The sequence below is a fragment of the Amblyomma americanum genome, chromosome 11, assembly GCF_052857255.1.
Source record: "Amblyomma americanum isolate KBUSLIRL-KWMA chromosome 11, ASM5285725v1, whole genome shotgun sequence".
NCBI lineage: Eukaryota > Metazoa > Arthropoda > Arachnida > Ixodida > Ixodidae > Amblyomma > Amblyomma americanum.
The window spans coordinates 31,749,660-31,763,141 of record NC_135507.1 but is presented as its reverse complement, the minus strand read 5'-3'; the positions used below and the strand labels follow the sequence as shown (position 1 = coordinate 31,763,141).

The 13,482-nt window shown below is 44.3% G+C and overlaps 2 protein-coding genes across 2 annotated transcripts in view; one reads left to right on the top strand and one right to left on the bottom strand.

The window, feature by feature from the left end:
• Positions 1 to 13,482, bottom strand: part of LOC144110097 (neprilysin-1-like) — a 78,759-nt gene that overhangs the window by 49,672 nt on the left and 15,605 nt on the right. The gene's annotated exons all lie outside the window — the stretch shown is intronic.
• LOC144109542 (neprilysin-1-like) overlaps positions 3,239 to 13,482 on the top strand; it is a 33,398-nt gene continuing 23,154 nt past the window's right edge. Inside the window, exons 1-8 of the mRNA XM_077642366.1 lie at positions 3,239 to 3,326; positions 4,302 to 4,393; positions 4,482 to 4,529; positions 5,985 to 6,146; positions 7,448 to 7,534; positions 8,563 to 8,762; positions 11,365 to 11,553; positions 12,238 to 12,324. Of these exons, the coding sequence (XP_077498492.1) occupies positions 3,271 to 3,326; positions 4,302 to 4,393; positions 4,482 to 4,529; positions 5,985 to 6,146; positions 7,448 to 7,534; positions 8,563 to 8,762; positions 11,365 to 11,553; positions 12,238 to 12,324 (921 nt within the window). The 5' untranslated portion in view covers positions 3,239 to 3,270. The remainder of the gene's footprint in view (positions 3,327 to 4,301; positions 4,394 to 4,481; positions 4,530 to 5,984; positions 6,147 to 7,447; positions 7,535 to 8,562; positions 8,763 to 11,364; positions 11,554 to 12,237; positions 12,325 to 13,482) is intronic.

The following is a 13,482-nucleotide window of genomic DNA, read 5'->3' as shown; positions in this document are numbered from 1 at the left end:
AGAAGTGAGCCTCTATCAAAACGCAGTATCCTGCGAGATGATTTGGCAATGGCCAGTTCGAGACTATAGTCAACCTTGGATACATGTTCATAAGCCTGTTCTTCACAACTGCTTGCGCAAGCCACAGGAGGAAGCGACTGGTCAAAAGCCTGTTCCACATGACCACCGTGCATTCAGAGTTAATACGCTTATCCCTAGATTACAGCAGCAAGACAAGAAGGTGGTAAAGATATAAAAGGACAAATGTCTCAACTAGTTTGCTTCCAGTTCAACATAGGCCTTGCACCTCGACGGCTGGTAGCGTGCAATTACTAAATGAGTTCGAAAGGGTTGTTTATACTCACCATGTATAGCGTAGAGATGTGCGATATCTTAAACACATAGAGAGAAAACAAACAACGGACAAATGAAGACAAAATAAGGCACAGAAGCTGCAGTCGCAACTAAGATTTGAATAAAAATACGCCGAACTTATGTGTCTTGATAAAAAAAAAGGTTGGTAATAAAACGTAAAAAATACCATTTCCTTCGATGGTCTGCATATTTCATTGTTCGTTTGCCCAGATTATTGATCTTGGAATACCAGAAAGCACTAGGTTCGAATTGAAATCTTAATTAGGCATAAATCGAAGCGGACCCTAATCATCAAAAGAAATTTTTTTTACCAACACGATGTAAAAAAAGATACCCGTTCAAGATGGGAATAAAATCAAGTCATGTTACGCATATTATTCCTGAATTGGCGACGGGTATACAATAAGTAGATAAACCGCGGGTTTATTTCGCAGTGAGTAAATACAGGTCGAGGACATGGCATTTGAAACGATATGTGTTCCTTTGAAATTACCACAGTCGAAAAACACAGACAGATTTTTGCCGTCCCGGCAGATCTTCTGCAGCGTTTCTGACCGAAAACTTGTAGTAGCAACAGAAATTTGTGAAGCTACGACAGAAAAGTACTACACAACTACACACTACAAAAAAGTACAGCAAGAAAAAAACTGCAGTACTAAAGAAAAGTATTACAAAATGCAAAAATTTGTCGGTCATTTTGTCGTTTTTCTTACTTAATGTTATTTCAGTTTTTAGTGCGAAGTCACTTGCAGCAGAGGCATCAACAGCTTCTAGTGCTCTGGCTCTATCCACTCATAATAAAATTAGGTTTCCCTGTGTCTTTTGTTTTGATTTTAGCCCGTAAACAAAAAATACAGAGGCTATGCTCGTACAGTGATCAAGAAGTGTGAAGTTTAACTGCCCGAAGCTGCGCGTAGGGTTTAATGGAAGCTGTAGTGTAGGGTTTTAGAATTATTTCGACCGCCGGGGGGGGGGGGGGGGGGGGGGGATTTTTGACGCGCAAGGCAATGGCACATTGTATACGGGTGGTTTTGTACTTCATCTTGGAAATGTGGCCACCGCAACCGACCTCTTAGCTGCCACTTGGGCTGAGCAACCGCGGCGAGTTGGCTAAAAAAAAAAAGCATGCAACATCCGGAAACTACGCGCTACTCAGTCGAATAAGAATACAGAATCGTGCCCAAAATGCTGCATGATAGTTCGCTATATTATTGTAGTATTTTTATGTAGTATTTTTGTGTAGTTCTGCCCCTACTACATAGGAGAACACTATACTACACAAAATTTTGTTGTTTCTACAAAATTTACTGTCCTTACTACAATGTCATGGCCTAAAATACGACAAAATTCTGCTGCTAAGACAGAGAATTTTTTGTTGCATTTTTAGACAGAGATATATAATGTGGACAATTTAATGCTTCCACGCTATGCTCCCGCACCAATCCCAACTTCTGCTAACGGCAGCCGAATAGGTGCACAGCCTATACCAAAAACATGAAAACAAAGGGGTTTGCTTCTGAGATGTGCAGTGGAGCACTTGCGGCACCCGTGGGGGTCCTACACTCAGGCGAGGTGAGGACATGAGGTTTTCGCACCTTCGCGAGATTTGTAAAGCGAAAGCTCTCGTTAAGACGAAGGAAAGGTTCGATAATAACATCGGAAGCAGGTGCTTTTTTGCCAGCTAAATCTGTGTTGTTTCTCACGAGTAACGCCGATATTGACGGCCGCAAATATCAATGTGCAACTGTTCCAGGTATACTTGCTTTCGAAAACAACGAAATAAAAGTTTTAACCCTTGCTTTTTCTGGTTGAGTGAACTACATTGCACCAGTTAATGGCCAAACGACGACCATGAAGTGGTTACCAGTGGTACAGCACAGGTTGTACCATTGGGGGCAAAAGTAACAGACTGCCCGCCCATCCAAGTTCCGGCCCGGGCCACTCTGCGTGGGGGCGCCACCTGACAAGGCACTTCTGATGTCGAAACGAGCCCACTGTGCCGATTTCTACACCAGAAGTACTTTGTCAGGTTGTGCCGCCACGCAAAATGGCACGGGCCTGAACTTTGAGGGGGGGGGGGGGGGGGGGTCTGTTACTTGTGCTCTGATAGTATGTCTTCCCGCCTGTTGTGCAGCTACGAGTTGGCTCTTTCTTCTTGGGCGTACAGAATGACTATTTTTTCTTCACGAAAACAACTGTATACCCTTTCAAGAACACACGCCACCCTTACAAAAATTCCTTTAGACAGTGTGTAGACTGTCTATAGAGTTCTGTCTAAAAAGTCTATCGACCCTCTACAGACAAACCCTAGAGAACAGCCTATAGGCAATACAAATCTTATAAAAAGTCTATAGACAATCTATAGATTTATGGCCATAAACTTTTAGTAGACGTTTGTCTATAGACTATGAATAGACAAAAAGAAATATCTACAGGGAGGCAATGTAGGCTATAAGAAGCCTACAGACTGTCTACAGACCATTTTTGTAAGGGCAGCTTTTACTCGAATATCATTGGAGATGCAATAAATTTTGATGCAATATTACCGACCGCTCGGCATCGTCCTTGCTTCATACGTGAGTTCGCGCATTCGCTACGTCTCGGCCGAGCGATTCCGGGTAAGAAACACCGCTGCTCTCCGAGTGCTGTGTATCGAATCGCGTCTGTGCCTGACTTCGCAAGGATCTGAGCTCTGGACATGATCGTCTCGTACAGCGCAGTGCCGGCTTCAAGAAAAAAACCTTTTCAGCCTCGAAAAACGAGGCATCGAATGACTCCTTCCCGAGAAGTGTAATGAGAGAAATTAGAACGCAAACGTGGGCTCCCATCAACGACGTCACGTAGCTCCTCTGTTTCTCGGTTGCAGGCAGACTACAGACCGCTAGACTGACTTAGACTTCCATGCTCCACCCATGAATGCGCCGCCAGGCCACCGCTTATCTTATCGCGAATCGCTTCCAGCTTTACGCACGGTGAGTCTTGTTTTTGCGAAGTTATTTCATTGAACATTTACTTCATTACAGCAGCCTCAGGCCCGCAAAAATAATGGCTTTGAGAAATAGAAAAGGTCTAGGATACAAAAATAGATGGCATAATGGTTTCGCTCGCAGAAGAGTATATGAGATGACATAAGAAATATTAAGTAAATACATGTATTGAAGATCACCGTATGATCATAAACAGGGAGAGAGCAGAGGGGATCACAAATACAAGCTCGAGTTAATGACATCATAGTCTAAACCAAGAAAAAGGTTTAGGTTTATGAGGGTTTAGCTTCCCAAAGAAACTCAGGCTACGAGGGACGCCGTAGTGAAGGGCTCCGGAAGGTTCTACAACCTGAGGTTCTTTAACGTGCACTGACGTCACACAGTACACGGGCCTCTAGAATTTTACCTCCATCGAAATTCAAAAACCCGCGGGTGGGATTGAACCCACTTCTTACGGGTCAGCAGCCGAACGCATAACCACGGAGCCACCGCGGCGGCTTTAACTCAAGAAAGAGAAATGGGCAGGGGCAGAGCATCTAATGCAAATGTAAGATAACCGATGGTTGCTAAGGGTAATGGACTGAATTATAAGATGAGGCAAACATGGCAGCGGGCTGCTTAAAGTTAGGGGCTTGAATGAGGTTAAGAAGCTTGTGGGAAAAAGATGGCCGCGGCTGCAAGAGGAAGGGGTTAATTGGAAAGATATGATGTAGGTACTTGGTCTGCAGTTGGCGTAATCAGACTGATGGTGATAATGCATAAATATAGTAATTATAGGCTTATGGTGGTGTGTAGTACTTCTGAGGTGCACCTGAGTTCACACCACGCAACTGAGAATTGTGAGCGACAACTATTACAGGCTGCAAACATTTAACATGGAAGCACGGAAGCAACTTAATAGATCAAAGTAATCTTGACGAACTTTATAAATCCACAACACTTTTCCCTTTCGCTCCTCAGTCATCGACAGAAGATGCTCTGCTGGCTCCTCCTCGCTCTAAAGGCGGTGTGGTTTGCAAAAGCCGCGGACCAGACATTGTTTCCAGGCCGCTGTAAGCTCCCCTCATTCGCACTTCAGAGTACAATTTAGTGATATGTGCAGAGCGTGAATTTTCATGAGTCGTCTTCAATTCGTTTCAGCTCCCACGCCTCGAACTCTCTGCGAAAGCTCCGTGTGCAAAGAGAGAGGTGTGTATCCACGGCATCTCAGCTAGCCAAGAGGCACAGGTAATCAATCGGTCCAATATTGGAACTGGATGGTTTCTCCGTGGTCCTTAGTAAGACCGGTCTTTGCCAATACACATCCAGTGTTGGGCCGATTACCTGTGCTGCTTGGGTAGCTGCTCTTTGCGGCCGTACAACTTAGCCAGATTTTTAATGTGATAGCTTTATGAAGGTCACGAGGGTTAAAACTGTCAGCCGTCGGCCTTACCGGCAATGTCCGTTTGAAGCCTTCACCTTACAACTGTGGCAGGTGGCAGCTGTGCGCTTCATCTGAAAAATTACATGCATCACTGTGAAATGCACAGCTATCTCGTCCAATCAGGGCAAATGAAAACCATAAATAGTCCCTCAAGTATTTGAACATTGCTGTGACTGTCTTTCAAATAGTTATTGTGAAAATTGAAAGTGCAGTTTAGGTTGGTGTTCTGAAAGTGCAGCTGACGTTTCATTTACTGGTTAAATAAGCAAAGAATGTCCGCACCAAAACACCACACTGCAGCTGGAAGCCTGCTACGAGGTGGCGCGTCTCCATTCGTGAAGATGGCGTGCGCCGAGTCGGCCGAGCCACCTGGGCGGAACAGCTAAAGACTGGTGCTCTTTCCTTCCGACGGATGGAGCCACCACTAACAGAGTGAGGGAAGCGGAGGAACACGTTTCGCAGCGCACGCTGTTCTGATCGGCTCAGACCTCCGCAGCCTTCACAGCGCTGTAATTGAAGACCTCTGAGATATAGCATAATTTAGCTTGGTTCCCTTCTCGCCACTAGTTAAGGAAAGGAGGGAAATGCCGCATTAAGAACGACTAAGAAAAACTAAATAAAACAAACCACTACGAAAGAAATCGGATATGAATAGAATAACAATTGGAATATAACCAGAATGACAGTGGATTAGTGAGGGAAATCAATAGATTTAGGATTAGAATATAATCGTAACTGAAATAGATTGGCGAATGAAAGAAAAACTCGGTTGCACTACCTCTGCATCTTCAATTGATCACCCCTGAATTTCTTCACTAAGGGTGCCTCTTCAGAACGCCGGTGGTGTACCATGGTGACCAACAGCAACCCCGAAAAAACTGCTGAGTTGTGCAAGACAGCACCGAAGGAGCTTTTCTGTGAGCAAATGCGGTAGTGCTGCGTTTAAGAAAAAGCCATTGTATGGAGGGTGACAAGCATCCCCTGAATGAAAATCTTTTCAACGTAACAGGTTGCTACTGCCTGTTCTGTCCTCTCTTTCAATTTAAACTCGAAAAAAAATTTAGCAAAATCACTGGCTTTCCACTCGATCATACGGTCATAAAGAAAGACCTGCTAAACTATGCCAATTACTTTTAACTCTTCTCCGATAGTAAAGAGAGGCTTTAAGAAAAGGTAATGTTGAACGCGATCTTTCAAAGCACTTTATTTCATCGCTGCAGCCCAAATTATTCTGGCTTCTGTAAACCAGACTGCTGACCCATGCGACGACTTCTACGCCTACGTGTGCAACCGTTGGAGCGAATCACATCCGATTCCCGACGACTTGACCACAATGAGCCCCTTCGTTCAAGTCACGCTCAAGGTAGAGCAAGATTTGCGAGGTAACCACAGCACTTGAATTGTCCTACACTTCCTCCTCACAGCTTCGTCAGTAAGCCACAGGCGGCGCGCACGACAGCCGTTTAACGTAAACACGTGCTACGCCACTGCCATGCTTGTTTCAGTGCCAGCGTTGTGATCGCAAAGGGGAATATATGTATGCTTTCTGACCAATCTCTCAAGTTTTATCCATACATGTACATCCATCCCATAACTTTCTCTTTATTATTTAAGAGCTACTAGCGTGACGGCGTTCATATTTGTGTCAGCTCACGAATGCCTGGGAATCGCACTTTTGTGAAAGCCATCGCCTCGCCCTTGTATCTTCCACTTCTGTACGAACTATACTTTAGAAGTAGAATGCAGTTGATGGTCTTGTTCATGAAAGAAGCGCACCCCACTGCACCTGCATCTATCCCAAGAGTGCCAATTTTCCAACCTCATCACTCCGTCAGATAATTGTTTTGCCCCCGGTTCCAATTGCTGCAGACTGCCACAGTCAATCGCTCCAATAACCTGTCCGTTTCTTAAACGAGTGATTTTCTTTAACTAACTACACGTGCGCTGTGCACTTAAGGTCTCGTCATATCTTCAAGCAGGAATTCATGATATGTGTAGGTAAAATTGTTTTCCATCGTATGCTCCTCCCCGTGCTATCGCGTGAGACCGTACATGTACGTATTAATATTCTTCTTTTAGTTTCACTGCATTCAATAATGAACAATCCAAGATATATAACAGCAGCTGCCAGAAAATAGTTAAGGAAACATGTCACTACAAACTAAAGGGTATGGAGCAAACGTCAGGACGAACAGCTTCATGCAATTCCAGGAAAGTCCACCAGTCGAGTGAAAGGGGACAGAACTAACGAGCGCTCATGGAGACACTGAAGTTCACGGCAGACAGTGAGAAAAAATAGCTATAGATACAGTAAAAAAACAGCCGACGAAAGCTAAGCCAAAGTCGAAAGCAAAAGCGAGAAACGAATTAAGAATATTTTTTCACATGTCCAGGCAAAAGTAAAAGTGCTAACACTACTCTCCTTAGCATTGTGGGACTGGCGTCTCTTTTGCCCGTCAAACTTAGAGCTAAAGTCTACAAAGTTACATCTCGCTAAGCGTTACAGCCGGTACAACTGTGCTTCGCAACCGTAGAGCTGAACCTTACAAGACAGTGCCTTCTCTTCGGCGTGAATGCTCATGAGTGCGACGAAGCGTTATAAATTTTTCAGGGTGCTGTTTTAGCATTTAGGATGAGTAATTTGACTACTGACCCATTTTTGTGCGACTATCTCCGACTGCAGAAATCCTCGAAAGCCTTCCGGTCGTCCCCGTGGCCACGACTGCGCGAGAAAAGGCGGCGGTCGCATACCATGCCTGCATGAACACAAGTAAGTAGTTCAGCTTAAGGCAGCCACGTAAAGATCACACAGGGACACATAGTTGTCTCATGTGCCGGCAATGTGACAGCAACAGATGGTGATCGAGCGTTTATCAAGAGTGATATCACTTCCGCTCTGTTGACGCCAGTTTCCCTCAGCCAATAAAATTCTCCGCTTTGGTGACGTCACTTTCCTTCAGCTAATGGACGAAATTTATGACTGAGAACACATATTTTTCCCAATGAGGTTTTTAACTCTGTTGCATTTAAAAAATCCGGGGCGTACAGATGAAATACATGCCCTTCATCATTCAACAGACACAATTCTGGTTCATCTATACAGGATGCATCTTGCTGTGAAACTAAGTGTAGCACGGGGCTGGCTGGGTACACCGAGCCAGTAACTTCATTGTCCAGAAAAAAAAAAAAGATGTATATCTGTACACTTTCCGGTTCTACTACAAAAATTGAGCTATCTGGTAAAATTAGGCGAATGTAGTCAGTACTCTCTACTCATCTTTCGCATCTTTCGCTAGCATTTTCTTAAACACTATACATTTATGCCTCGCATAAGCATTTCAGCAGAATGGAGGCTACAGCAAGTGTTCGTTACCCATTGCTCAGGAACTTACAAATCGGTTCGTATGTGTTCGCGTATGGTCGTTGGCGTTCGCTGCGCCATGATCGTCTATCGCAATCGGCCGTCGCATTACTTTCTTATACAGTGCTTGATTGACGAACGAGCGAGCTGCCCAGCCAACACCGCGCCTAATTAGTTGTCAGCTAGAGCCTGCTTTCACACTCAATATAAGTGGACCGACACCTCGTGTTAATCGACTTTCAGGTGTCCCAGACCTCTCGTTTGCTGCGTCTGATGATGGCTTAACTGATTGATTTAACTTAAATGACCAGTCGGCATTGTTTTCCTACACCTTCTCAGCGCAAGGTAGCAATATAATTAATTGCTGAATCGAGACTGGGACCAACTAACATACAGTACACCATACGCTGATTAGCCCCGGCATTCGCCACTAACAGGTATCAGTGAAGAAGAGGGCCTGAAAGCGGTCCGAAGAGTGCTTGAGAGAAATGGTATCGGCAAGTGGCCCATCCTGGATGACAAGGACGCTGCAGAGGTCGGCGAACTCAAGGACATCGTCGAGAGGACGAGTCTGACGTCACTGTTCACAGTTCAGATAGCGAAGGACATGGACAACCTCACGTCTTATATTCTCCAGGCAAAGTACACTGTTTATTTCTTTTTTTTCGGATACTAATGCTGTGCAGGTGAGAGGAGTTTAATGTTGGTAGAGTTTTGTGAGGTAGCCGTTACAAGACACAACTAGATCTTTCGCTAATTTTTACAACTCGTGCTTCTTCACGAGGCTTAGAAAAGAAGAAAGCATCTGGTGACACGTGACCTACTGTCTTCTGGAAGGTATTGACCGCATGTCAATTCTCAAACGTTGGCTTGATAATGCTGGCTCACGAACAGCCCGCATCTTTGACAACAGTTGAGCCAACAGGAACAAGTCGAGCCAAACAGATGGCTTCTGTCAGACTAAACGCTACGCAGCAGAAACGCATCATGGCTTTTTGGAATGATGACATGGACAACGTCACCTGTCGCATCTAGAGCACAGAAATTGCAAACGGCACGATTAAAAGGCTGTCTCCTTTTCCTAACCGAGGAATATGTGTACATAAACAAAGGCACGCGGTGATTTAGCTTTCACCATGCTAAATGGTGCCCTTGAGGGCCATAAGAGCAACATCTGGGGTAAATCATCATGAAATAGCCCGCATACAGGCATCAAAAGGTACTTAGAGATTTTTAAAGCGAGAAAGAAAAATTGCTTTTCGACACGTGTGTCTCGACCTAATTTAACAAAGACAGATTCACACAAAAGCGTTACAGGGTGCACATTAACGGTAACATTGCAGGCCATTTCAAACCCTCACGTAGAGATCTGTAATCCCTCTGAAGTCAAGCAGCCGTACAAAACCTGAGTGTTTCCCAGCCTAACTTGGGTATGGTCGTTTAGGTTCGGGTCTCTTTTTTTCGTTAATTGTATTCCCGGAGTAGCTTTATCATTCTGGTTTCTTGCGCGATCAGTCGAGGAACCCATGGGGCGTAACAACCAGGCCGTAGCACCAAGCTGAGCACATGTGAGGCGCAGAGGCTTCTATGATAAAATTTTGCATCCAAGTGGATGGAAGCGTTTAAGTGTCTCCATGGCCAAACAGTAGCTGAATCATTGCCAGTCAGTCTTTCCACATTTAGCAGAACGTAACACTCTTGTAAACCCGTGACATTTATGGTACGTTACAACCACTCCTCAAACTAATTACAGTCGAACCTCGTTATAACGAAGCGGTTTATAACGAAGTATTGGATATAACGAAGGAATGATGATTGCCATTCGAAGTTCGCTCAGCACGGGCTATAACGAAGCAATGACTATAGCGAAGTAATCGCCCGGCTCCTTCAACTTCGTTATAACGAGTTCGCACTATATTACGTAGTTAAGGATTTGACGGAATTACATGCCGAAAAGAGAAAAACTGAAGACAGTGAATAAGTCAATTCTCGATTAGGGTAAAGTTTCGGAACCTATACGGGTTCCTTGGTCCCCTGTGACAGTGATGACGTAGTTGTTACTCATTAAGCTGGATATTACGTTCAGGAGTTAACCAATAACCTGTTTACTGCTGTCTTGACCAGAGCGCCATGTACGCTTTGCCCTTAAAATATACTGGAAACCACCTCAGGAATCATGCCAGCGGCTTATTATTGAATACATACCGTTTCCATCTTAAGAGGTACCGCACTCACCATAAGAACAGACATTTGTATTCTTCCACTGGCAAAGAAGGTTTTACTGCGGTAAAAATAGAAATTTTGTGTGGAAAAAAATTGCACCGTCGGTCGTAAAATTCGCGATCCGTCAACAGATCGGATAACTTGCGTTGGCTGGAAGCAAGTGACGCATCTAGACCATAAGTGAAATTAATTCCGGTAGAAGCATCTGCAGCTTCTAAAGCTATAGCAATTCCAAAGCACAAATAATTTATTTATTAGATACCTGCATCGTCCTGCCGAAGTGCAGCAGGATGGGGGAGGAGGGCACAAAAGGAAAAGAGGAATTAAAAACAGAGCACGTAAACAAACACACCAGATTAAACAAAACATATAAGAGATGCCAAGCGTGGGAAAAGGTATCGCTCATAAAATTGGAAACAACTTCGGACGACCAACTGTTCCATCTGCGGGCCGTCAGCTACAAAAATGTAGTCGCAGCGTTGTGTTTCGATTTCTTTATTTGTGTACAAAGTTGAATCTCTTTATGTAACTGTAATTGTATAATGTAATTGTAATTTAAAATATGTAACTTTAAGTGTAATGTACTTGCAATGTTATTGTGTTCTGATTTCCTTGTTTGTGTACAAAGTGTCATGTGTATTTCTTTATGATGGTGATTGTTGTTCCTAGTTGTACGCGCACTATCTACATGTATTTTGTACCCGCTGCGGTTTCTCCCAGTGGGGCCAGGGCCTTGTCAGGAGACTTCCTCATTTTGGCTTCCTCATACAATAAATTGGTAAATAAAATAAATAAATGGTTACTGTATAAACAATATTCTTCACTTTTTTATCGAGGTCCTGTCTTTGTGAAACATAGGAAGGAGGTCTCATGTATTTTTCGCGATCTATACCTGTGTGTGAGTAATAAATGCTATAGAAAATATTAAAGCAAAGGTTTTCCCGTCGGTCTATCAAAGAGAAATGCAATTAGGTGTCTTGGGGCATTTTTTTTCTGCTTTCTGCCTACTCTAACAGCTGGGCCAAAGACCTAACACCAACATAGAAACTTGCGACAGCTGCTGGAAAGACCCCTCCACCACTCCAGCCACAAAATTTCTGGAAGTGTCTCAAGCGGCTGCGAAGCTGCTGACGCCGGGGGCCACTCAACGTCAACTGAAGGCCTTCGCACGGTCTATGCTGTCCTTCTTCTCCAACTTGGATTCGGTACGTTAACTCTTGGTTTACCTCACAGGCTTAGTACAACTCGAGCCGATGAATTCAGCGTAATTCTGCGCAACAAATCACATGCGTGATAAATATGATCGGATGGGACAAGCATTCTTTTCAAGCAAAGTTTTTATTCAGTGTGACAGTTTACGTATGCGCGCCATGAAGACATCACACCGGGGAAATGGTGAAGAACTCCTGCGGTGATAATAGTGAGAAGAAAAAAATTGATGTGTACACCACTACGCCAGTTGTCTATCAAGTACGAAAGCATTGGTCATAATAACTGGCTGAAGATGACGAGTCACACGCCATGCATGAGGTGTTTGATGCGCATGAAGGGAATCATACCAAGCAATTCTGGACGGGGCATATGATGTGTAACCATCAGTAAAAACATTTGTGGCCTGCGCATTTTAGAGTAATTCGTATTTGCAGTACAGATCGAGATCGTGGACGGCATTGTCTCCTCAGAAAATCAGAAAAAAAAATATGAAGGCAGCGAAGGCGATTCGAGCGGCGTATGGAGTCGGTGTGAATTTTCCCGGTAACCACGTGTGTCTGCAAGGAAACCACTATAGCACCAGTAGACAAACCACTCATGTTCATAAACATGACTGACACTTTGGTCATGGAGTACCACGGCACCAACGCAATGACCACGCGCTTACTTCTGAACAGGCGCAGCAGCCTCATGAAGACAGGCGCAATTTGCGCAAGAACTACTGCAAAAACACCATCGAAGAGCTCGAGGAACATTTTCCTGGAGTAAGTACACGGCTATGATGTTTTTCTTTCTAAAAATTGATTTTCATTTGACGGCGGTTCTATCGAAGTCGAAAGGGATAGCGAAGTAGTTCGGTATATCGATAATTTGATATACAAAGAGTGGAATTAGATAAGCTTATCTACAACCTAAAATAAGTAAATTGCGCACACGACAGCGACGTCCCTCCCGCTTGCGACATGGCAGTGCGCACTGCTCGCTAATCGTTGCAAGGTCTAACTTGCTTCGCATCGAAACCGCTGAGGACGGCCCTATGAAACTAGCCACTGCCTAACATGAGATGCCTAGTTCCTTTATGAGCACATTATAGAGTAATGTCACTAAAATTAGGGTGCAGTTGGTTTCCGCGACGTCTTCGGCAGCGAAGCATACCAGTCTAGGGCCTCCTACGCTCTAAACAGAAAGGAGTAAAAAAGTGGGTAAACTCCCATTTTAGCGCGATCCCTTCCATAAAAGGGTGTGCGCTAGAGGACAGCTTACTCTCTGTTTACTCTCTCATAGGCAGATTCATGCTTAGAGTGTGCGGCCACGTTAGTTTAGTTAAGTTGGTTTACGGGCATAACAGCTATGTGGCGTTGAAAATGAGTGATAGAGACCGAAGGCTACCCTCAAGCACATCCCAAGGTCATCTCGTTCTGCGGTTACTACCTGCGGGTGTCCAAGGGCCCGCCACCAACCCGTCTCCGCGTGCGAAAAGCGACCGAAGAACGCCGTTAACAGAAGCGCACCTCGAATGGCCTCGCCCTTCGTTCGATGTATGGAATGACGCGCAGAATCGGAGTTCGATATACAACGCGACTTTCCTATACTTTTACAAAGGATTTTCATGTGTATAATTTGTGTGTTCGCTATTGCCAATAATTCTAAATATCCGGTTCGATATTTTCAGGACCGATAGGGTTTGAGAATGGGTCCCATGTGTTCAAACGCGTAAACTGCCGTAATTTGCTTCATTTAAGCAAATATATTTAAATAACTTATATAATTAGGTAAATTAGCTCGTTATATTTGTGTTTCGGGGAACACACAGCAGTTGTACAAAGTCTGTTTGCGTACATGCGTCCAGTTGTAAGAGATTTAGTTTCTGTGCTATATGTGGGAAAACACGATACTTTTGCCTGGATGCATTCTGGCTCATG